This window comes from Prionailurus viverrinus, chromosome C2 (genome assembly GCF_022837055.1).
Source record: "Prionailurus viverrinus isolate Anna chromosome C2, UM_Priviv_1.0, whole genome shotgun sequence".
NCBI lineage: Eukaryota > Metazoa > Chordata > Mammalia > Carnivora > Felidae > Prionailurus > Prionailurus viverrinus.
Genome location: NC_062569.1, coordinates 111,187,950 through 111,214,197, shown reverse-complemented (window position 1 = coordinate 111,214,197; position 26,248 = coordinate 111,187,950). Strand labels below are relative to the sequence as shown.

The 26,248-nt window shown below is 39.1% G+C and overlaps 1 protein-coding gene across 23 annotated transcripts in view; it reads right to left on the bottom strand.

Moving 5' to 3' along the window:
- The window catches only part of ABI3BP (ABI family member 3 binding protein), a 265,227-nt gene that overhangs the window by 42,904 nt on the left and 196,075 nt on the right, over positions 1–26,248 (bottom strand). For 16 of the 23 annotated variants that reach the window (XM_047874847.1, XM_047874850.1, XM_047874854.1 and 13 more), the window contains 6 exons: positions 24,201–24,278; positions 13,753–13,818; positions 11,940–12,014; positions 5,371–5,448; positions 3,608–3,712; positions 245–373 (listed from right to left, as the gene is read on the bottom strand). In XM_047874847.1, coding sequence (XP_047730803.1) covers positions 245–373; positions 3,608–3,712; positions 5,371–5,448; positions 11,940–12,014; positions 13,753–13,818; positions 24,201–24,278 — 531 coding nt within the window. The remainder of the gene's footprint in view (positions 1–244; positions 374–3,607; positions 3,713–5,370; positions 5,449–11,939; positions 12,015–13,752; positions 13,819–24,200; positions 24,279–26,248) is intronic. The other 7 variants (XM_047874857.1, XM_047874859.1, XM_047874869.1 and 4 more) reach the window with 2 other exon arrangements.

The following is a 26,248-nucleotide window of genomic DNA, read 5'->3' as shown; positions in this document are numbered from 1 at the left end:
ATTTATATCTTTTCAGGAAGACTTTTCCAAAAATATTGGGTACTTTATTCTATGTCTGTGGAGTGAAGGACCATATTCTATCTCATAGCATTAAACTTAAGTATAATTGCAAAAATTAAAAAGACATATTAATAAAAAATTGAAATAATTCGATAATCCAGAACTGAGACTCTTTTCTCCCTAATTTGAAATCTTTTAGTACTTCATAGTTAAGCATCTAGTGGGAAGTGACTGACATACTAACCGAGATCTTCTCCTGAGGCAGGAACAGTTGGTTGCTTTTCATCGGTCTCTGTTTTCTCTGAGGGGGCTTCAGTAGGCCTGAATGTGGCAGTCAGAGGTGGAGAAGTTACTCGGCCTGATGAAATGATTCCTGTAATGTAGAGGCAAAGTAGTCAGGCTTTATAGGAGCACTGCCAACTTCCCCCATTTATTTATTCCATAAATATTTATTCAGCACTTACCATGTGGCTTGGCACACTATATGCTGGGCTTGGAGAAAAAACAAAACCTGTGTCCTTGATCAAAATAGATGTGTGATCCAAATATATTGAAGCATTATAAATATTGTGAAAAAACTGGATAAGATTTCAGGGAAAGTAAGTGGAGGGAGTAGTAATGTCTATGGGAAAAGATGAGGGTGGGTAAGGAATGTCTTTACAGAGGTTGTGCCAATAAAGAGAAGTAATCAGGAGGTAGGTTTGACAGTTATATTCTAGGCTGAGGCTGCAGGAAGAACCAAGTCAAGGAAGCATGAAACTACTTGGTGTGTCTATTTGATGAGGTGAAAGTCAAGAGTACTTTGGGGTACAGTGAGAGCTGGCTATGGAGGGGCAGGGAAGGCCAAATCATGAAGAGCCTTCCATAACATGGATTTGGACATTGCTTTTTTTTTTTTTTTTTTTTTTAGGTGACAAGGACCTCCTGAAATATTTTCACTAGGAAAATAACAAAATCAGATGAGAAAAGGATGAATGATCAGGTTGCAAAGCTGATGGCTGAGAGGGAAGTCAAGAGACTAAAGCAGCTGTAGTAAGGAAGAACAGAGCAGGTGAACTACATAAGGAGCCATGAGATTAGATGGAAGGTGTTTTAGGGGAATTAGAGTTGCTCTTAGAATATGTTTATGGTTCTCTTCAGGATAGGCTGGCTGTACCAAAGTTACACTTACTGATGGGATAGAACAAGGGTTTTATATGACAGGAACCAAGGTCATGAAGCTATAGCTGAAGACACATAGCCTTACATAGTTTTACATGAAAGATGTCAAGGAGATAGAATGACTTGACCTGGAGAGTAACTGGCAGGCATGGGTCATGGTTGGACAAGAAGGAAAAATATGCTTACTGTAATATCTGTGATTCTGGCTTAGTTGCCAGAATAGTGCCACTTGAGATACTATATTCAATAGCGTCTCCTCTACTCTGAAAAGACTAATTGGTATCCCAAACAGGATCCATCCCAAAGTCCAGGCAAGTCTGGGTGTTTAGAGTAGAGTGGAGGCTGGAGAGGATTCTATAATCCTCCTAGGAAAAGGACTCATTCTCAACCAAGGGACAGCCAAGGTCTATAAGACTGACCCAAGGACCATGGCTCATCATGGAACAATGAATGAGGGACTCAGATGTGCAGCTGGTCCAGCTTTTGCAGATTCATGCTTTTGGTGCTAGTGGGAATGGGCCACAATGAGAAGGTGAGAGAAAACCAAGAGAAGTTGGAGCTTTTCAGAGTTGGCAGAGCCAGCAGGAAATACTGTCATAGCACTTTCACCGTGGCAAGGAAAGCCAACTCAGAGACTTCAGGAGATCTGCAGACAGGGGACAAGTGTCAAGTGCTACCTGGTAGTCTAAGACTGTGCCCACAGGCACATGTGAGAGAGGACTTATGTTCAGAGGACTTCAGAACACATAGTTGATGTCCTGAATTAAGGACACACTTTCTTTGATGTTAATCAGGTCAAATCTGTACAATTGCCCTTTGTGTTTGGTTCCTCAGTGGAGCCATTCCCTTTGAGTTAGAGGTAGACAGCAAGAATGAGGGTAGGGGAATTGGAGTTACTCTTAGAATATGTTTATGGTTCTCTTCAGGATGGGCTGGCTGTACCAAAGTTACACTTACTGATGGGACAGAACAAGGGTTTTATAGGACAGGAACCAAGGTCGTGAAGCTATAGCTGAAGACACATAGCCTTATAGGGGAGCTCTACTGAATGGTGGTGGTGGAAGGGGGGTGAATTTTCCATAGAGGACACTGAGGCAGTACTTTCCTGATGTGACTCATCCAGTCTGACTGGAAGCCTGCTGGAGTTCAAGTCATTGCTGCCCCAGGTTACAATTCATGAGGAACACCTGGTCTCCTCATTGGGTTCATGTTCCTGGGCCTTGCCTCAGGAAGGCACCAGAAGTGTGGATGAGAGTCTGATTTCTTCCTTCAGCTACTTGGAAAAATGATTAAGAGTTTACTGTGTACATGGTACATCACAGAAGCTTCTCCACCCCCATACCCTCCTTCCATCCTATGAAAAGAGTGACATCCATTCCTTTTCACATAAAGCATCATCAGTTTCATCTTTCACAGCCAACCTTAACACATTTATCTTGATTCCATGTACAAAATATTTAAGAAGTAGAGATGGTGGGAGAGGAAAGAAAGATGGTTTGCTGGCAGGTCCAGTGGAAGAGCCCTCAAGAGAAATGAGGTAAAGCTTTCCCCAAACGGAGTCAATTTTCACTGATTCTTAATTTAACTGATTTATTTACTCAGCTACTTATCAAATATCCTCCGTGTGCCAAGCACTGGATTTGGTTCTGTGAATTCAGACAAAAGGTACCAAGGACTCTGTCATCACAGAGCTCCTAGTCTAGCAGGGGAAGACCAGTATGTAAACACACAAGTCTAAGCCAATTTGTTCTCTGCTGTAACAGAGGTAAGTGTCAAGAACAACCAGAACAATGAACCAAGAACAACCAGAAGCAATGCTAATGCTAAAGCGACTTTGAGCAGCTGGGGAAAACTTCTTTAAGGAAAGGATGAAGTATGAGCATCCCAGGTGACTCGAAGGTGTCATTCCACGGAAGGAGACAACACATATCAATGTGTGGCTTGATTCTATAGTATATTCCTGCCCTGTTGCACAGGCTAGAGCTGCTGGTGTCTAGAGCTTAATCTCTCTCCTGGTTCCATGATATGGAGGTCAGCATGAAGGCTGGTAAACAGGGGAGTTTTCAGTGAGATGTACAGGATTTCATTCCAAGAGACAATGATAAGCAGATGACAGGACATCACATTTTCCATTATCCCTGGTAGGAAACATACATCATCCCAAATAATTCACTCACTCAAAGGCCCGAGTGAGCGTCTGTCTCACAACATTTGAAAAGCAAACCGGCCGAGATGCACAGGGATGGTTTCCGTGATCTCACCCATCCAGAATCAGGATAGGAGTCCTCAAAACTGTGATTTACAGTGTCCAGTTTTGGGGGCCGACACAGGTATGTGTCACATGCATCATGGACTTGTCGATCACCTGAGCTAGCACACCAAGAAGGGTTTGTGGTTGTCTAGTAACACTAAAACCACGGAGGGAGAAGGCATATGACTGACATACCTGCACTTCCTGGCTTCCCGGTGACATTATTTGGTGGTAAAGGTTTTCTTCGTGGGGGCACAGGTCTAGGTGGCAAGGGTGGGCGGCGAGTGCCTGGGATTGGGGCTAAGAATTTACATTACAGATAAGGCTGTCATGAGGATTCACTCCATAAACATGTCAGGTTTTAAAAAATAGTACATTTGGGGGGCACCTGGGTGGCTCAGTTGGTTAAGTGTCCAACTCTTGGTTTTGCCTCAGGTCCTGATCTCACAGTTAGTGAGGTTGAGCCCTGCATTGGGCTCTGTACTGACAGTGCAGAGTCTGCTTGTGGTTCTCTGTCTCCCTCTCTGCCACTCCCAGACTCACTCTGTCTCTCTCAAAAATAAAAAAAATAAACATTAAAAAATAGTACATTTGGTAAGTAGCTATTGGATGATAGAGAACAGATGCTATAGAAAAGTACCTATGAGTAATATATTCTGACAGTCTTCTAAATTAATACCGGTAATGTAACCAGGGATAATGAAACCCATTAACATATGGAAAAAATATCCTCTAATTATGGGTAAAAACATATAGGTCTGTCTGCCTTTTGAAACTGTATAGAGAGTTTAAGATCTTTAGTTTCTCATATAGGCTCGACAGTATTTCTCAGTTTCATTGTCCCCCTAGTGCCTTCGATTTACAGATGTACTACAATTTCTTATATCAATTTGGCTTTAAATTGTTAAAGGATAAAATGTATCCTTTAGTGGAGAAATTTCAAAAGATTACAACAAAGCAGCCTTGATGGCAGAAGCAATAAGCCTATGCCTGTGGAGAACAATGTCGCTACAAACAATTGCACACTGCACAGGGCACCAGGCTAGGGATATGTGAGTGTGAACCAAAGTTTTCTTTTTTTTAATGTTTATTTATTTTGAGAGAGAGATAGATAGCAAGTGTGGAGGGGCAGGAAGAGAGAGACAGAATCCCAAGAAGGCTCTGCACTGCCAGTACAGAGTCTGATGTGGGGCATGAACTCACCAACTGTGAAATTATGACTTGAGCTGAAACCAAGAGTCCAGTGCTTAACCGACTCAGCCATCCAGGTGCCCTGGAAGCTGAAGTTTAACACCCACTCTGCTCACCCCACTAGGAGCCCTGGTGCAAGCCTGCCAGCCCAGAGGAAGGTCTGCCTAAAGGGCAGAGGGAAGAGACACCTTTTTATAATATGCACAGAAGTATCTTTTTATACTTTTCACAAAGGCTGGCAAGGCTAGAGGTGCCTAGAGCAGTCCACCTTAACCCACACTTTAAATCTTGTGTTATAACAAGATTTTATAGCCTAAAAATTCATCTCTTTCACTGCATAATATATGTTGGTTAAAAACCTTCAAGTAAAATTGACAACCTAGGAAAATGCCCTGTGACTAAGTACTTCCTGGGAGACCAGCATAAACCCTGTCAGGTAAAAAGATATAGTAAATTACATAAGAACAAAACGTGAACATGATGAAAACCCAAACCCACAAGGAATCTTTACTGTTTGTCCATTGTGACCCCTCCAAACATTATACAAAGTAGTGATTCTTAAATTAGTACCCCCATTAGAGGTTCTTATTCATATTTAATGTGTCCCAAAGATAACACTTTAGAATGCGTCTCTAGTGGTACCCATGTAGTGTCAGCATGGTGCTTTGGGAGCTGTGAGGATGCTGTTTTTGCTACATTTGCCACTACGGTTACTGCCCAAGCAGCAGAGCAGAGTGAACTAAGGGAGTCAGGACCTTGTTCCTTACCTGGTTTTTTTGTGATATGGGTAGAGTCCACTGACACATCTTTGCCAGCACCTGATGGCTTTGGTGCTTGCTTGACCCCTATGAGCAGAGATAATGAAAGGGATTAAGTACACAGCAAAAATGTGCTAAATGTGTTTCAAAGAAACTTGGTAGAGTTATCAGTGATAATGTGCATTCTGTGCAGAACAGTGGCATTGGTGTTTTTGTGCCCAAACATTTTAATTGGGTTCTCCTGTCTGCATATAGAAAATATTCAAAGCCCTATATTAATTAGCTGTAATAGTTTCTCTGAAGAGTTAGTGTTTGATTGTGGATCGTGGATTTATCTTAATTTTCCATGATGTCCACACTGCACTGCCTTCCTGGGTGGTATGGTCTTACCAGGCAGACTTCATCTTCGGTGATTGGCTATTTTTTGTCAATATTTCTGGGTACATTCTGTGGTTTAAAAAAAAAAAAAGATTTCCTCCAACGCCTCATTACCCGTCTCTACCCCAAACCTCTTAAAATTCCAATGTGTTTGGATTTAAACTTGGAAAGTTGATTTTAAAAATATTCCTGGAGAAGTCCTGGCTGGTTAGGCCACAAACTGAATCTGTACCTTTGAGACTTGTAATTTAGTCCTGGTCAGGCCTAGATCTCCAAATTGCTATTTGGAAGAAACTGATCTGCAAATGGTTTTGTGTGATATTTTATCTCCTGAGTCTCTCAAATACAGTGTAGTGATTATTACTCAGTCATTCACCTAAATACTCATGCGGAGTTGGATATCTGCCCCAAGGAGAGGGGGAGCCAATTTAAGTTTTATTTTTAAAATTATTATCTTTTACATTATAAAATAATCTTCCTTTATGTGGCTGACAGTTATCATTAAGAACAGAAATAGATATTATCCATACAGAGAGGCAAGAATTCATACTGTGACGATCTGACTAGAATTCACATATTAAAAAATAAGAATAAAGTATTTAATATACTAGTCTGTACATTAACAAGGACAACCAAAACTTTGAGCATTCGCCATGTTTTAAAGACTATGTAGTGACATTGCACACTCAACCTCATTTACTGTGCAGGCTGATATATTGATTAAAATACAAGAGAAGTTTTGCTTGCCTGAAATCAGATGATATTATTACATTAATGTATAAAAATAAATTATTAATTATAATTATAAACCAACATTTTTATTTGACTGTAATAACACTGTAATTAGTGATGTATAATAATTATTATTGTTGTAATTATTATAATTAACATTAACTTATAAACCCTAGTATTGCAATCCATACTGTCTTCTGCTTGGTTAAGAGATAATACGTAAAATCATGGAGAATGTTGGTATAGAGCCATGAATTAAATGTTGCTTATTTGTACTAGGAAGAAAATGTTTTGAGGGACAATGACTATTTTTTGGCTAACCCCACAAGCATGGCAAAAACAAATAGCTCATTAGTCTTCCTGTGCTTACTCTCAGAGGTAGTGGGGTCAGAGAAAGGACTCATTTGTGCATGGCATAGAGGAATGAAAAATACTTCCATTTGTGTTACTGGGATAGCCTGGCTTGGTGAGATTGATTTACCACTACTTTTTGAGAGTAAAAAATGTGTTGTGTACTCAAGAAGGCTCTAGAAGTCTAGTAGGTTGTGTGTGCCTTTAGTGATTCTTCACAGCATTTCTCCAAATCTTTCTAACCAAAAGACAAAAACGATGTATTTTGATCCAAAGTACCTTCATATTCATTACCCAATTTGATCCTTACAACACTTCTGTGTGGGAGATACCACCCAGGTTCCACAGATGAGGAAACCCAAGGCAACGAAGATTAAGCAATTCATAGCGAGGAAGTGTTGGGACTCAGACCAACATGTGCCCAAGCTCCAAGGCCTAGCTCTTCAACACTAAGTGGCATAGCACAGTGTACTGTCTTCCTCTCATCATTGTCTTGCTTCTGTTATTCCTCATAAAGACTCTAAGTGACTCTAGCTTCAGAGTCTTATACACTGCCTACTGGATGGTTTGAGGCATTGCCATTGTGTGAGGTCTAAATGGCCCTGGCTGGCAAGCATGTGTCATCCAATTATGCCACTAGTGTGTGGGGCTCAGACATAGCTCAACCTGACAGTGGACAAATCCTCTAAGCCACAGTGGCTAGTGAATTGGAGATCTAGGAGAGAATCCAAAATTCTGCAAGACAACTTTATGAGTAAGACCAAAGTTATAATTTTCCTGGCTTCTTTTGTAATTAAGGGAGAAATCAGCAGAAACCAGTCATTTTGTGTTCCTTTCTGTGTAGGTAGAAACAGCATCTTACTGTTACGATCCTTAAATGTAAGTGCCCAAACCATTAAGCAGCTAATTTGGACTTTCTTCAGCCTTCACAAATAGATAAAAGTTGGCAGGGTATAAAAACACCAGTAAGAGCCCTGCCAAAGGCAGCCATGAAGCTCAGGGAAAGGGCACTGAATGGGGGAGAGAAGGATGAACTCCGGTTCTGGCCGTGCCTGCACCTTGTTGTGGTTTGCATGTCAGCCAAGCAGCAATGTGAGCACCAGAGCCCAGACACCAGTGAACTTCTTTTACTCTGAATCAGAGAGCAAGTGGAGGCCAGAGGTAGCAGAGAGGCAATGGGAAGACAAAGGAGGAAGCCAGGAAGAGAGATACTATGGAGAAAGAATTCTCAGGAATTGGCACTTAATCAGCCAGTCTGGCCCAGGCTGTGACCTGAATTCTTTTTCCCTCAGGCAGGATTAATCAACATAGTTTCTAAAGGGCAGCATTGGCTCTGGAAGCACCAAGTGGAGCTCCAGCATGAGCCCCGAATCGCCATATGGGAGTTCTCCAAAAATCTCTGGATTTACATAGTTCACCCCTTAGCAATTTATTGTCAAAAATGAAGTAATGGTTTGCGTATTTTTAACCATGGTAACAAAAACGTTGCAAACAAACACAGTAAACTGAAAATCCATTTCCAAATGTTTTAGGCACTATTCCTGGTGACCAAAAAGGGGTGGTATTTATGCATGATTGGTCTCTGTGCCCTTGTCTCCAAATCTTAGCACCTTGCTAAAAAGCCAGGAGTGATGAGCCAGCAGACTGGAAGATTTAGCCACAGCCCAGAAAAACACATTCCTCATCTCAGAGGAGTCTGGTTTCTGGTTGTCAAGCACACTCAGTGTGGGGGCAGTCAAGTGTGGATTCCTCATTAGGAGGCAGAGAAAGGAGTCTCAGGTTCAAGTATTTAACATATCTGCTAAACCACATGTGTCAAGGTAGTTTCCAGATTACATTTTGCCTGAAACATAATGGGCCTTCAATAAATGTTGGTTGGATGAAAGTGTATCTGTACAGCTCAGTGACTTCTTGCTACAAGGAGAAAGTTGAAGATTGACCCTTGATAAAAGAAGTTAGCCTACTCTGTGCTGGACATGCAATAACCGTTTTCAGATTTGTGGGCCATACGGTCTCTGCCACAATTGTTCAACTCTACCATTCTGTTAGGAAAGCATGCTGTTTCAACATGGCAGTGAGCCAGATTTGGCTTGTGGGACTATAGTCTTTATATCTAGCCTAGTGCATGCTTATTACATCTCTGCAGTCTAGAGCTGAAATTGGCTATACTTTTTAGAACCTATCAGTGAAGCTGAAACACATCTCTGGAAAGCTTGTAAAAGCAGAGTCCTGGGATAAATAACCTACCAACAACCTCAACCTTTGTAGCCTACTTTGAGACTTGAGGAGGAGAAATATTTACAAATATAGCTCAGAAATTCATATAAAGCTGGGTAAATATCTGCAATGATGTTATGAAATAAGAAACTTGGGCTTTCCTGGAGTTTATGGAATCATTGCAAGATTTTTTGTAGAGGCCTAAATAATCAAAGGTCTGTAGTTTTGAGGCCTCAGAATGTTTCTTTCTTAGTCTTCCAAGGGCACAGTCTTAAGTGGCCTAAGACCATGAAGAGTGTATCCTATAAATCCTACACACTTCCTTTATCAAATGATTTTTCTTTTTAATGTAAAATATCTGGGCTGAAAACTTTAGACAGAAAAACTACAGGAAAATGTATGTAACGTGGATGAATAATAAAGAAATATTCTGGACAAGATGTCAAAGTTGATTAAGAATCAGTTGGTGTAGAAATTAAGTCTCATTAAGACTCAACAAGAAGCTAGAAGTGAATGTAGATGAGATCATAGGATTGGGGTCAGAGAAGAAAATAAACTTAATGTAAATACCTGCATTTCTGGTAAACAAGCCAGAATGAAGCTATGCAGAGTCAAAGTGAGGGGGACACATTTAAGTCAATAACCTGGAATGAATAGCTTTCAAAAAATTCTTTTTCTCACCAGTTTTTAAAAACCTTATTCCCTAAGCAAATAGTCTGAAAGCTATTAAATTTTCCTTTCATAATATCCTACATGTTATCTGTGATTTTCAATTTTTTTTTTTACCATTTTACTTTCCTTTTTGCCTCATTGCACTGGCTGAATACTCCACTACTGTTTTCAGCATAAGTGGTAAAAGTAGGAATCCTTGTGTTCTTGATGTTAGGAGAAAAACATTCAGACCACTGTTAAATATGTCAGTTGTAGGTTTTTCACAGATGCTCCTTATCAGAGTGAGAAAAATTTCTTCTATTCCTTATTTTCTGAAAATTTTCATCATGAATGGATTTTGAATTTTATCTAATGGTAGCTTTTTTTTTTGTATTTACTGAGGTGATTGTATGATTTTTCTCCTTTTCTCTGTTAATGTGGTGAATTAAATTTCTTTGAATGTTGAGCCAACCTTGCATTCCTGAGGCAAGCATCATTTGGTTATGTGATAATGTAGTAGATTTGGGGATGTATCACTCTCAGACCTCTAATCAAGGCTCTCTTAGCAGAAGCTGATCCCGAAGGAATGGAAAGGGGATGCTGTCTGCTGACCTCATTCCTTGCAGATGGGCAGTAGGTCCTCCCCTGAAGGGGAATCTCAATAGGTAATAGAGCATAGAACATGTGGGATGCATTTTAGTTGGGGGTGGATGTAGAACAAGGGAAGCAGAAACTGAACTCACCTTTGTCTACCTGTGCTCACCAGCCCATTTCTACTAGCAACTAACTAATTAAAATGCAGAAGCTCTGCTTAGAGATCATCCTTCCACAGTTTAGCTAGATGAGTAATACTACAGAGTTGATTTCATCTACACAAAAGGGGAAGGGATGTCAATTTGTGTTACAAGGGGGTCTAGAAAAAAATGTTTGTATTGCAGATAAACTTGTAATAATGCTGTTTTCTTTCTGAAAGACAATTAGCATTCTCCTAGTGAGAATCAATGCTTGATTACACTGAAGGTTAATGACTTTCACGTTTGATCATAGGTACTGTTTTTTCACTTGCTTTGTTGACAGAAATGTTTCTATTTTTGCTTAGACAAACTCCAGGGAATTGCTTCGACTATTAACAAGGTGGCTCTGTTAAGAGCCAGACTGTTTATATCAGTCTGAGAAACTATGCATTGCCTAAACCCACAGTTGGGAATAATAAAAGGAACAGCTGAGCACAAATAGATAATGGAATGCTTTCTTGCTTTTCATGAGTCAGGGGTTTATAGTAATTGCCTCATTAATTAATTTGAAGGAAAGTGTGGATTCCTAGAACTTCACACACTGTAATAACCTAGGACAAAAACAAAACAAAACAAAATCCACCCCAAAACAAAAAACAAAAAACACTGTACAACAAATCTAAATGATTTTTAGACCAGATATCATTAGGTATTATTTCTATCTCTCTCTCATTAGGAAATCATCATGGATTAAATATATATGCACTAAATCAATTCTAATTTCCATGCTCTTTTGCATAAGTATATGATTTGTACTAATAAAAATATTTCAATATTGCAAGGAAATGATGCAATCCCATATGAGGGCATCTAATAATTACTATTTATCTATTTAGTGAGTTGGGTGTTTGAACTTTTATCACATCATTTTCTTAGTTATCTGTATAATTTCAACTCCCCACAAATCTGGCTGGATTAGGCAATGTCACTTAATTCCTGAATTAAACGGAATGATTTGGAAACTTTACTCTGAGTCTTAGCTCCTCTTGTTAGAAGGTCATGTTCCAGATTACCAACAAATGCAAAAAAAAAAAAAAAAAAATTGTAATGGTACTTGTGAAATTACAAACTTAAAAGCCAAGTGATTATAGTCTGAAAGGCCAAGCCTATGCATGGATAGTGTTTTTGAAATTAGGGAAAACAGCTATTTTGATATTTTCATTCAGTGATACATATGATACTATTTCATCAGGATCTTTTCAAGGATCAAGACTATATATGGTAGCTGATTTAGTGAGCTGAGTTTAGGAAAGAAAAATTCTTTTTCCATGTTTTCAGAGACATTGGAAAATTTGATTTTGGAAAGATGTACAATTTCCAATTCCAGTTACATTAAGAACTTCCAAGATTGGTACAAGAAGAAATTTGAAGTGTGAATTCAACAAAAGTATAAATTTTGAATGAAACATTTGTAGTTTAGAGAGGATCAAAAGGAAATAAATTTGTGATCATTACCAGCTCCCATTCCATTTCCTTTGGGCGTCCCACTGGGTTTGAGTCTACTAGGTCTTGTAGTTGTCTTATTCAGAACTACAATAAAATGGGAATAAAAAGGTCAGGTATTTTCTTTTTAAAACTTTGTAGTTAAGGAAAGCAGAAGTTCCTGGAGAATTGGAAGTCATTTAACTAAGCAATGGAAAAATTGTGGCTTACCACACATATTGTTCAGAATATGGAAACCACAATTCCGGTTTAAAAATAATAGATTTGAATTTGGGACTAGAGACTTGAGTTTGTACTCTGCGGTGATCACTGGGCTTGAAGAAATAACTGGCAAGGGAATTTATATGTCTAAATGGGAAATCCCTCACTTCATTTATAAGCACTAGATACATTCCAAAACAGAACTGAAAAAAGATTGAGACTACTACACCCAATGAAAAACCAAACCTGAAGTGTCTTTATGTGGCAAGGCCTTAATTTAAAATTCATAAGTTGATGGTTCTTCTACAGGGGTCTCTAGGTACAAATGTCCCCTCTTAACCTGGCATAAGTCCATTGTTGAACACAGAGCATGATGAAACCATTTTCATTTCTCTCCTGCTCCATGGAGAGCCAGAGTATTACAAACACTCTTAGAGATCACCTGTCTGTTTGGAAGACACTTCAAAGAAAAGCACTAAGTGTATTGTGATTGAGAGAGCAAGTTCTGGAACCAGGTTGTTTACCTTAAAATCTACTTCCTAGCTCTTCTCATGCCTTGGCTTCCTCAACTGTACCCCACATCAGACATATGACAAGCCCTCAGTCGATGTTAGCTATTGTTACTGTTTCATTATTTTGTAGAAACCTTTAATATAACCAGCCACACATTAAACTCTCAACAGCTATCATGATATAGAGGGCACATGGAGATACACTTGTTTATAAAGGATGTCTGTGCCTAATTACCTTTAGGTATTGGAATATTACTGCAAAAAAAGCATGAAATCTCCATAAACCAAAGGATAAGAAGAATTATTGTTCCTTCTCCCACATACCTGGAGAGATGTTCACCAAGAGCATTAATTTACAGGCCAGCTTCACCATTTAGAACTTTAAGAAGACTTAGAATTGCAGCAGCCAACGGGTACATAATAGTGTCTTTGGTCCAACTTGTGCTTTAGCACAGGAGCAATTTACATGAACCAGATCAACCTTCCTAAGTTACCTCTTCATTAACAAGCTCCAGTGAGGGAGAGCCTAGAGCTTTTGGAGAATTCAGTAAATGTATTTTCTAATGTTTATCATTTTTACTGTGTACAACCTATAAAATGTGTGTGTGTTTTATCGCCTGAAGGAATCAAGTAAAAATATTCTCCCAGAACAAGGGTCTTTTATACTGGAAGAGACTATCTCTTTTTAAATAACATTTGAGAGCTAGTGTATCTGAATAGCTAACTCTAATGTTATTTCTGTAATTGCCATGGAAAACTGAAGGACTATGTGTGAGATTTACACACAAATACTGTTCTAAAAATATTCCTATACTGATAAAGTTCCACAAGAATCTTTATATCTGGTCATCCTTAAAAAACTTAGTCACATTATATCACTTCCATGGAAGTGATCATTACTTCCCTACTTATCCACAAAGATCTGAATTTCTGTACATCTGTTATTGCCATTTAAGTATATATATATATATATATATATATATATATATATATATCTATATATCTATATATATATATATATCCCTCCTTTGGTGTATGTTGCTGTTTCTATACATTTGATACCTTCTCAGGTGTGTTGATTATTTAGGTCTCCAAAAAGAGAAACAACTTACCGGGTCTGATGTGTGCTTTTTCAGGTGTTCTGGGCCTCACAGGAGTAGTGTACAATTTGTGTGGGGCTGAAACAGAGGAAAGGTTTCATATTTAATAACTAACATTCCATTAAATGGAGATTTAGCATCTTAGGGACCAAAAATTCATGCACTTTGCATGGAGTAGAAAGGATGTTTTGAAACCTGCAATTATGCATTTACAGCATAGCTGTTAAAGAAAAATAAAACAAGATAATCATGACTGGAAATAAGGGCACACAGCAAGTAAGGTAGGTCATTTGCAATGTGTGTTAAGGATTAATCTTCATTTCGCCCATGTTTCTCAAGGGCACTTATTTTACCCAATGGTTGCTTAACATGGTTAACATAAACCTTCCATCCATCCATCCACCCATCCACCCTTTTGTCCGTCCATCCATCCATCTACATCTCTCAATTTGAAAGTCATAATGGAACATTATTTGGCCAAAGAAGACAGGCAATTTCCAAGGTAAAAACAGTATATACTTTTAGGTACGTTAGAAGAATAGGAACATGTGGTCTCTATCATACTGTCTTAGCTCATGAACCCTGGAATGAATACTCACTTAGCGCCAACCACTAAAGTTTTAGGAATGGGAAAAATGACCTCTGGTGCCCTGCCTGTCAAAACAGGGTGAGCAAGGAGCAAGAACTCGCACAAGCTCTGGGATCAATACATTGCCTTGTCATTTTCTGCTCCTGTTATTCAGGATCTGGCACAGTGAAGACTCCTACTTGCTGAATAAAGTTAAAAAATGATTGGCCATTGTAAGCAGGCAAATTCACGAGAAACTCAGCTGGAATACTTTTGCTTCCTAAGATTTTAAAGTATGCTTTCATCCTGGAATTCCTCCATCTTTCCCTTCCGTCCTCTGCCCCCCTTGACATACCACACTGCCTCCTTACCACCAACTCTCTTGGTAATGCTTTAGCTAAGACTGGAAAAAATTTTTCTTTCAAACTATGTAAGTAGATTACATCGTTTTGATGATTTTGTTCACATCTTGAGTGGGTATTTATATAATCATAAATCAGTAAAGCCTTGCCTGCCAAGTTAAAAAAATACACCTGTGAAACAGATTATACTATAGCTCGTTTATGAGCTTCCAACGTGAAGACTGATGAGCAGAATTTTGCCGTACTTCAGGCCAAAAATAACAGACGCATATTGAAATTCTCTGTAGGTTTAGTGTGGGCCTTTCAAAGTGTAGCAACTAGAGTGAAGAGAGGCACTGATGTTATAAAAAATTCTCGTTACACTCTGAAGTGTGTAATGATGATTTGTAAATGTTATGCTTCAAAATTTTCATTGCTAGTGGTAGGATTCCTGTGAATTTAATATATTTCAGTTTTTTTCATGTTAATTTCTTCAATGTTAGATTGTTTTTAGCTTAAAGAAATACAAGGATCATGGTTCTTATTAGTCTCATTCTAGAACAAAGATGAATTTTAAAACGTTACACAGGAAAGGGACATAAAGCAGAACACAGAAATAATCAGCACGACACTTAGTATTTCAAAGCCATAGGATCAGAATTTTTGCTTTATTTTTTTCCTCACAATCTTTACTTAAATCTAGACAGAATTTTTAATGCAAGAGTTGGAATATAACATGAGTTTAGACTGTAAGTTACTCATGTAGCTCATCACCAAATAACACAAGACCTTGAGAAAACTACTCTAGGGTTTTAATTTTGAACTGAAAAAAAAACCACAAAGGAGCTTTGTGAACATATCTCCACATAGTTTTTAATGACTAATAATAGAAATAATTTTAAAAGATGGCCTGTAAGGACTCATGTTCTGCCCAGAACAGGGAGAGGGTAAGTAAGATATAACTTTCCCTGGGTGGGCAGGGATAAGGGAGTTGAAATAAGTAAAATAAACACAGTGTCCCTCTGGCCAAGGGGGTTCCTATTACAGTTTGAGAAAGGCAAAAAAATAAAAACAAAAACAAAACACGAGAATTTTAGGGTTTTGATTATAGGGTGCTGCAGGGAATTGTCTCAGTAGGCAAAGGAGCAAAGGTGTCAGAGAGAAAAGGTGCTGGAAATTCTACGAGCAGGCTCGTGTTGTGGGTTTTAGGCACAACGTTTCTGTGGAGGACTTGGACCCCATCGTGGAGGGCTTGGAAGTCAAAGAGCCACCTGGGTCATGGTACATGCATGGGGAGAATGTGAAGATCAAGAGGACTAATTTCACCCCTGTAGCACCTCTCTCAAATTGTCGTGTGCTATCTTATGCTCCTAATGCCTAACGTTAGAAACACAACGCAATGTAACAGTAAGAAAACAGCTGACTTCCTCTTCTACAAAGCCCAGGCACACACTTATGAGGGTTTTATGAGGGGGCTCCTAGTGACACACATCATGCCTTTGTGAAAGTGGACGCTTTCGGTAATGCGGGGCTATTGGGCTTGTGCATGCTACTCTCATCCTTAAGATGAGTTCTTTCCCAGGAGGTTCTTTGTTGCCTCATATCAGCAAATCCCTGGTGAGCTCACCATAAGATCCTTGGCGCAAGCTTAGAAAAGTATGAATCCCAGGGCAGCACAGTTTAGGTGCAAGCTAATGATCCTTAGAACGTAAGAAAACAATTAAATAGATTGTTTTCATTGTGTAAGTATGTTAAGACATTTCATATAATGATATCAGACTCTGCATATACCCCCATCAACTATGAAACTCCTATCTAATAAAACCATGTTCTAGAAAGATTTTGATTAAAATTCCACACACACTAGTAATGGTGACATAATACTGATATTCCCATTAAAGTAAGAAAAAGCAAAGCAAGAAAAAAAAAAACCAGGCCTATAATCTTGTATCCTCAATTCTGAAATTTTTAAAGTTCTAAAAAGCTGAAGCCTTTTTTCATTTTGCAGCACCACCTGAACTGAATTTTTTATGCTTCTTTTTTATGCTTCTTATTATAAATATTTATATATTTTAGCTTACATAAAGCTTCTTTATGCTTATTATAAATATTTACATATTTTGCTACAAAAACAATGTGTTTCATCATGAGAATCCACCTATCTTCTATTAAGTAAGACACTAATTGCTTCTATTAAGCAAAAACATAAAAAAAATGAGGGCACATTATGGATGTAATGTGATTGACCATCTACTATTAGTGGTTGAAGCTGGTAAAGAGGATGTGGGAGGGCTAGTGTTATGTTAGGTTTCTTCTGTGTGGATTATAAGTAAATAAAAAGTTAAATACAGCGGGCACCTGGGTGGTTCAGTCTGTTAAGCATCTGATGTCAGTTCAGGTCATGATCTCCGGGTTTGTGGGTTTGAGCCCTGAATCCAGGCTCTGTGCTGACAGCTCAGAGCCCAGAGCCTGCTTTGGGTTTTGTTTCCCTCTCTCTCTGCCCCTCCCCCACTGGTGCTCTGACTCTGTCTCTGTCTCTCTCTCTTTCAAAAATAAATAAACATTAAAATTTTTTTTAAATAAACATTTTTAAAAAGTTAATATAAAGATAATAAGGTAAATAATAAATATTAAAAACATAACAAAAAATGAAACCAAACAAGTAGAAAAAGATTGAGAAATTTTACAAAAACTATCCTCCAGAAAAAAACTGCCAGAAGACTAGCAGAACAGAGTCTCTGGAGCCAAGCGCAGAGGAGAGGCCCACAGAAGAGGGTAGGAAGGGCGGAGAGGCGGTGCGCGCTCCACGGACTGGCGGGAAGGAGCAGGGGCGGAGGGGCAGCCCGCTGGCCAAACAGAGCCCCCGAGTCTGGCTGGCAAAAGTGGAGGGGCCAGACGGACGGAGTGTGTTCCGACAGCAAGCGGGACTCAGCATCTGGGAGGTCATAAGTTAACAGTTCTGCTTGGAAAGCCGGAAGGCTGGAGGACAAAGGGAGGGAGAGTTGCTAAGCCCCGGACGACAGAGCTCAGTTTGTTGGGGAACAAAGGTGGTGGCCAGCACCATCTCCCTCGCCCATCCCCCAGCCAAAATCCCAAAGGGAACCAGTTCCTTCCAGGGAACTTGCTTGCTCCACGCAAACACCCAACTCTGTGCTTCTGCGGAGCCACCCCTCCGGCCGCGGGTCTTACACCCTCCTGCTGCCACAGGGCCCCTCTTGAAGTGGATCACCTAAGGAGAAGCGAGCTAAGCCTGCCCCTCCTTCCCCCGTGCACCTTGCCTACCCACCCCAGCTAATATGCCAGATCCCCAGCACCACAAGCCTGGCAGTGTGCAAGTAGCCCAGACAGGCCACACCACCCCACAGTGAATCCCACCCCTAGGAGAGGGGAAGAGAAGGCACACACCAGTCTGACTGTGGCCCCAGCAGTGGGCTGGGGGCAGGCCCCGCCCACCAACTCCAGTTATACACCACAACACAGGGGAAGTGCCCTGCAGGTCCGCACCACTCCAGGGATGATACAAAATGACCAAACGGAAGAATTCCCCTCAGAAGAATCTCCAGGAAATAACAACAGATAATAAACTGATCAAAAAGGATTTAAATAATATAGCAGAAAGTGAATTTAGAATAATAGTCATAAAATTAATCGCCGGGCTTGAAAACAGTATAGAGGACAGCAGAGAATCTATTGCTACAGAGATCAAGGGGCTAAGGGACAGCCAGGAGGAACTGAAAAACGTTTTAAACGAGATGCAAAATAAAATGGAAACGACCACGGCTTGGATTGAAGAGGCAGAGGAGAGAATAGGTGAACTAGAAGATAAAGTTATGGAAAAAGAGGAAGCTGAGAAAAAGAGAGATAAAAAAATCCAGGAGTATAAGGGGAAAATTAGAGAACTAAGTGATACACTAAAAAGAAATAATATACGCATAATTGGTATCCCAGAGGAGGAAGAGAGGGAAAGGTACTGAAGGTGTACTTGAAGAAATCATAGCTGAGAACTTCCCTGCACTGGGGGAAGGAAAAAGGCATTGAAATCCAAGAGGCACAGAGAACTCCCTTCAGACGTAACTTGAATCGATCTTCTGCACAACATATCATAGTGAAACTGGCAAAATACAAGGATAAAGAGAAAATTCTGAAAGCAGCAAGGGATAAACGTGCCCTCACACATTTATAAAGGGAGCCCTATAAGACTGGTGACTGATCTCTCTTTTCAAACTTGGCAGGCCAGAAAGGATTGGCACGAGATCTTCAATGTGTTGAACAGAAAAAATATGCAGCCGAGAATCCTTTATCCAGCAAGTCTGTCATTTAGAATAGAAGGAGAGATAAAGGTCTTCCCAAACAAACAAAAACTGAAGGAATTCGTCACCACTAAACCAGCCCTACAAGAGATCCTAAGGGGGATCCTGTGAGACAAAGTACCAGAGACATCGCTACAAGCATAAAACATACAGACATCACAATGACTCTAAACCCATATCTTTCTATAGTAACACTGAATGTAAATGGATTAAATGCGCCAACCAAAAGACATAGGGTATCAGAATGGATAAAAAAAAAACAAGACCCATCTATTTGCTGTCTAGAAGAGACTCATTTTAGACCTGAGGACACCTTTAGATTGAGGGGATGGAGAACTATTTATCATGCTACCGGAAGCCAAAAGAAAGCTGGAGTAGCCATACTTATATAAGACAAACTAGACTTTAAATTAAAGGTTGTAACAAGAGATGAAGAAGGGCATTATATAATAATTACAGGGTCTATCCATCAGGAAGAGCTAACAGTTATAAATGTCTATGCGCCGAATACGGGAGCCCCCAAATATATAAAACAATTGCTCATAAACATGAGCAACCTTATTGATAAGAATGTGGTCATTGCAGGGGACTTTAACACCCCACTTAAAACAATGGATAGATCATCTAGACACACAGTCAAAAAAGAAACAAGGGCCCTGAATGATACATTGGATCAGATGGACTTGACAGATATATTTAGAACTCTGCATCCCAAAGCAACAGAATATACTTTCTTCTCGAGTGCACATGGAACATTCTCCAAGATAGATCACATACTGGGTCACAAAACAGCCCTTCATAAGTATACAAGAATTGAAATTATACCATGCATACTTTCAGACCACAATGCTATGAAGCTTGAAATCAACCACAGGAAAAAGTCTGGAAAACCTCCAAAAGCATGGAGGTTAAAGAACACCCTACTGAAGAATGAATGGGTCAACCAGGCAATTAGAGAAGAAATTAAAAAATATATGGAAACAAACGAAAATGAAAATACAACAATCCAAACGCTTTGGGATGCAGCAAAGGCAGTCCTGAGAGGAAAATACATTGCAATCCAGGCCTATCTCAAGAAAGAAGAAAAATCCCAAATACAAAATCTAACAGCACACCTAAAGGAAATAGAAGCAGAACAGCAAAGGCAGCCTAAACCCAGCAGAAGAAGAGAAATAATAAAGATCAGAGCAGAAATAAACAATATAGAATCTAAAAAAACTGTAGAGCAGATCAACAAAACCAAGAGTTGGTTTTTTGAAAAAATAAACAAAATTGACAAACCTCTAGCCAGGCTTCTCAAAAAGAAAAGGGAGATGACCCAAATAGATAAAGTCATGAATGAAAATGGAATTATTACAACCAATCCCTCAGAGATTGGTTGATCCCTCAGAGATAATTGAACAGACCCATAACCAGTGAAGAAATTGAATCAGTTATCAAAAATCTCCCAACAAATAAGAGTCCAGGACCAGATGGCTTCCCAGGGGAGTTTTACCAGACGTTTAAAGCAGAGATAATACCTATCCTTCTCAAGCTATTCCAAGAAATAGAAAGGGAAGGAAAACTTCCAGACTCATTCTATGAAGCCAGTATTACTTTGATTCCTAAACCAGACAGAGACCCAGTAAAAAAAGAGAACTACAGGCCAATATCCCTGATGAATATGGATGCAAAAATTCTCAATAAGATACTAGCAAATCGAATTCAACGGCATATAAAAAGAATTATTCACCATGATCAAGTGGGATTCATTCCTGGGATGCAGGGCTGGTTCAACATTTGCAAATCAATCAACGTGATACATCACATTAACAAAAAAAAAGAGAAGAACCATATGATCCTGTCAATCGATGCAGAAAAGGCCTTCGACAAAATCCAGCACCCTTTCTTAATAAAAACCCTTGAGAAAGTCGGGATAGAAGGAACATACTTAAAGATCATAAAAGCCATTTATGAAAAGCCCACAGCTAACATCATCCTCAACAATGAAAAACTGAGAGCTTTTTCCCTGAGATCAGGAACACGACAAGGATGCCCACTCTCACCGCTGCTGTTTAACATAGTGCTGGAAGTTCTAGCATCAGCAATCAGACAACAAAAGGAAATCAAAGGCATCAAAATTGGCAGATGAAGTCAAGCTTTCGCTTTTTGCAGATGACATGATATTATACATGGAAAATCCGATAGACTCCACCAAAAGTCTGCTAGAACTGATACAGGAATTCAGCAAAGTTGCAGGCTACAAAAGCAATGTACAGAAATCAGTTGCATTCTTATACACTAACAATGAAGCAACAGAAAGACAAATAAAGAAACTGATCCCATTCACAATTGCACCAAGAAGCATAAAATACCTAGGAATAAATCTAACCAAAGATGTAAAGGATCTGTATGCTGAAAACTATAGAAAGCTTATGAAGGTAACTGAAGAAGATTTAAAGAAATGGAAAGACATTCCCTGCTCATGGATTGGAAAAATAAATATTATCAAAATGTCAATACTACCCAAAGCTATCTACACATTCAATGCAATCCCAATCAAAATTGCACCAGCATTCTTCTCAAAACTAGAACAAGCAATCCTAAAATTCATATGGAACCACAAAAGGCCCCGAATAGCCAAAGGAATTTTGAAGAAGAAGACCAAAGCAGGAGGCATCACAATCCCAGACTTTAGCCTCTGCCACAAAGCTGTCATCATCAAGACAGCATGGTATTGGCACAAAAACAGACACATAGACCAATGGAATAGAATAGAAACCCCAGAACTAGTCCCACAAACGTATGGCCAACTCATCTTTGACAAAGCAGGAAAGAACATCCAATGGAAAAAAGACAGCCTCTTTAACAAATGGTGCTGGGAGAACTGGACAGCAACATGCAGAAGGTTGAAACTAGACCACTTTCTCACACCATTCACAAAGATAAACTCAAAATGGATAAAGGACCTAAATGTGAGACAGGAAAGCATCAAAACCCTAGAGGACAAAGCAGGAAAAGACCTCTCTGACCTCAGCCGTAGCAATCTCTTACTCGACACATCCCCAAAGGCAAGGGAATTAAAAGCAAAAAATGAATTACTGGGACCTTATGAAGATTGAAAGCTTCTGCACAGCAAAGGAAACAATCAACAAAACTAAAAGGCAACCAACGGAATGGGAAAAGATATTTAAATGACATGTCAGACAAAGGGCTAGTATCCAAAAACTATAAAGAGCTCACCAAACTCCACACCCGAAAAACAAATAACCCAGTGAAGAAATGGGCAGAAAACATGAATAGACACTTCTCTAAAGAAGACATCCGGATGGCCAACAGGCACATGAAAAGATGCTCAAAGTCGCTCCTCATCAGGGAAATACAAATCAAAACCACACTCAGATATCACCTCACGCCAGTCAGAGTGGCCAAAATGAACAAATCAGGAGACTATAGATGCTGGCAAGGATGTGGAGAAATGGGAACCCTCTTGCACTGTTGGTGGGAATGCAAACTGGTACAGCCACTCTGGAAAACAGTGTGGAAGTTCCTCAAAAAATTAAAAATAGACCTACCCTATGACCCAGCAATAGCACTGCTAGGAATTTACCCAAGGGATACAGGAGTGCTGATGCATAGGGGCACTTGTACCCCAATGTTCATAGCAGCACTCTCAACAATAGTCAAATTATGGAAAGAGCCTAAATGTCCATCAACTGATAAATGGATAAAGAAATTGTGGTTTATATACACAATGGAGTACTACATGGCAATGAGAAAGAACGAAATATGGCCCTTTGTAGCAATGTGGATGGAACTGGAGAGTGTGATGTTAAGTGAAATAAGCCATACAGAGAAAGACAGATACTATATGTTTTCACTCTTATGTGGATCCTGAGAAACTTAACAGAAACCCATTGGGGAGGGGAAGGAAAAAAAAAAAGAGGTTAGAGTGGGAGAGAGTTAAAGCATAAGAGACTCTTAAAAACTGAGAACAAACTGAGGGTTGATGGGGGGTGGGAGGGAGGGGAGGGTGGGTGATGGGTATTGAGGAGGGCACCTTTTGGGATGAGCACTGGGTGTTGTATGGAAACCAATCTGACAATAAATTTCATATATTGAAAAAAAAAACTATCCTCAGCCATAGGTGCTCTAGTCATGTTTATTTAGAATAAGTACTACTTATGAAATATCTTTAAATTAGATTTCTTTTCATCATCATTATCTATAATTTCAAACTTCTTCCTCCACATTTTGTTCACAAATTATAACTTACAATAAGTAAAATAAGTTTACTTTTTTTGTTTTTTGGGGATTCCTACCATATAAAAGAGGTAGAGATGAGCAAAAGGGAAGCTTCAGAACAGAAATAAAAGAAACCACAAAAATATAAGAAATCCACAACTGTTTATAACCTAAGTAACATAGAAAAATAAAAAAAGGCAAAATTTCTGAGAGCACGAATATGAGATAGGGCTTTGTGTAGGTAACACTTCCCAAAAAGTTGGAAGGAAGAAATAGAAGAAGGAAATCTCCCCCAAACCCTCCCTAGATATTTAAATATTAAGTCATTTTCTTTGAGAGAGAGAGGGAGAGAGAGAGAGCACGTAAAGAAGAGGGGTAGAGGGAGAGAGAGAATCTTAAGCAGGTTCCATGCTCAGCACAGAGCCCAATGTGGGGCTCAAACCCATGATCCTGGAATCATGACCTGAGCCAAAATCAAGAATCAGACTCTCAGTTAACTGAGCCACCCAGGTAACCCAAATATGAAGTCATCTTAAAAAAATGATTTTTCTCACTACTAGTTTCCTTCCTCAGGCTGCAATATCAATGTGCTTATTAAGTGAAAGAGAGGGGACAGAGGAAGATGAAGAGAGAGTGAGAAAGGAGGACGGGGAAGCAAGATGAGGAGGAAGAGGAGGTGAAAGAAAAGAATGGGGAAGAAAAAAAAGGTAATAAAAATTTTATCAGATGTGGAAAAAAAGCAAATGAAGATAAGCAAAGAAAAAAGGGCAATTTCATTCTTAGTTATCAGCATCAAGTTGTCAACCATACATTCAAAAGCAAAGTTCTAAATAAAGAAACTGTCTTCCCTACATTCAAGTAAAGTACGTATCAATATTCATATTCGACTGATGTCCTGCACCTATGAAGAAAACTAATTCACTGTGATGAAAATTGACATTTTGAAAAGAAAATTTCTTTCCTGATTAAAAATGAAAAATAAAAGTTTACTACACAGAAATGGGGAAATAGCATTACCCTGAGTTGTCCTTGTCAATTCAGTTGTTGGTGGAATCTTAGTTGTAAAGAATTCTTGGGTGGACTGTTCTGTTTCTGCTGGGGACAAACAGAGCAAGGTGGCTGACTTTAAATAATTATCATTATGAACTTGTCAAAAAACCCACACTTATTTCCACCCCATGCAATGGTAAAGAGGAAACTGCATTTATAAATATGCCCAGTCATCATAATATTTCAAGGTTAAAGGTACATTTTAGTAACTCATTTATTCTATTTACTATCTTCGTGCACTATTGTTTTAATAATTATTATAAGGATTTCCAAAAGCTTTTAGTTCACGATTATTGTTTCATGATCCTGGACATGGCTGTTCTTGAATTGTGTCTGTTAACTGCTTTTATCTATTGTTGCCTTCATGCCTCCTCTCTATCCCATCAACTATTTATGTGAGCTGGAAAAGAAATACATCTTATGAAAAGAGGTGCACTCATGCCATGTAAGAATAAACATTCATCTACTAATGTCATGTGAGAATCAAAGTTTGTTTATTGACATAGACACATTTCTTCTGACAAAATAAAAAAAAAATTGCAATACTTCTACTCCCATATTATTTTGAAGTCATCACAGCATCATGTAGACATAGCAATTTACATCGTCCACTTTGCCATGAACCGTATCCAAGGAAATACTTGGTACATACAATATACAGTCATCTTTTTTTCTGCCCTGCTTTGTAATCTGGATTTTGCTCATAGCAGAGATACTTGTGAGTTGGCAGGTGATGGTTCCTGCTTCAATAAACAAAGATGCACTTAAACAAATAGGGAGTAGAAGTTAGATAATTAGTATATCTAGCAGGGGTTCTTGAAGAGTAATTTTGGCTTTGCCATCATGGGTGATGTTCACTTTGAAGGCCATGGCTAGAATAAATGGGTATTTGGAAATTAGGGTGTATTTGCTCAGTTTTCACTTTTTTTCCTTCAAAAATGATTTCATTTTGAAATGTGATCAGTAATTTCATCTCAGTAGATACACACAAAAGATAGGTTTATTTGAAAAGGGACAAAGGGAAGAAAATAAGGCCAGTGATTTAAACACAGCCACATGGTATGCAGTGTGGGCAGGGCAGAAGAACCAGCAAAAACAAAGTGTGAACACTTGGTTTCTGATCTATTTTCAGTTGGGGGTCAAGCAAACTGGGGTTTCCCATTCAGTGAATACATTGGTGCTGAACTCCTTAAAAACATGGCCCACTCATCCCCACCAACCTTCCTGTTGCTTCTATCCTTCCTTGTTTTCTTGAGGTGACTCACATGCCCATAAGATTAGCCTAACATTTTTGCCACTGCCTCTGTCCCATCGGTCTTTAACCTGAAAGGACCTTTCACATCTTTAACTTCAACTCTCACCCCAACTTGAAAATCCAGGAGGTAAGTTTCACCTCCTCTGTGAAGCCTCCCCTAATATGCCTGGTGGTTTGTTTGTTTAGCATGTTGCTCATTTCTCTGTCACACTCATTTTTTGAACAATACTGGGGTGAATCTCAGGAGCTCTGGTGACTGATATGTGGGTTCCAATCCAGCTTTGACATTAGCTGTGTGACTTTGCCAATTTTTTTAATCTCTCTATGCCTCAATTTTCTAATGTGTAAAATGGGGCAAGTAATAGAACCTACCTCACAAGTGTTATGTGATTGAAATTAAAACATACACGTAACCCACTGGGTGGTATGGAGGAAGTACTACCATCACTAAATCCTTCATGTTCTTAGATGCTGAACTCCCTAGGATAAGGATTCACTCTCAAAACAGTTTCTTTTTTGGAATTCTGGTTGCTTAGCATTTCACTTAGCACCCATAAAATATTCTGTAAATACTAGATGAAATTCTTCTTTCCAAAGGCAGCTTCAAATATGGAAAAGCAACCAAAAAGTATAGAATTGATACATTTTGGGAACATTCTTTTTAGAACAATTAAAATTTTATCACGGTATTTTAAAATATTCTCATTTTCTATTGAAAACCAACATAACTATTAAAAGGACAGAATACAATTAATGTAAA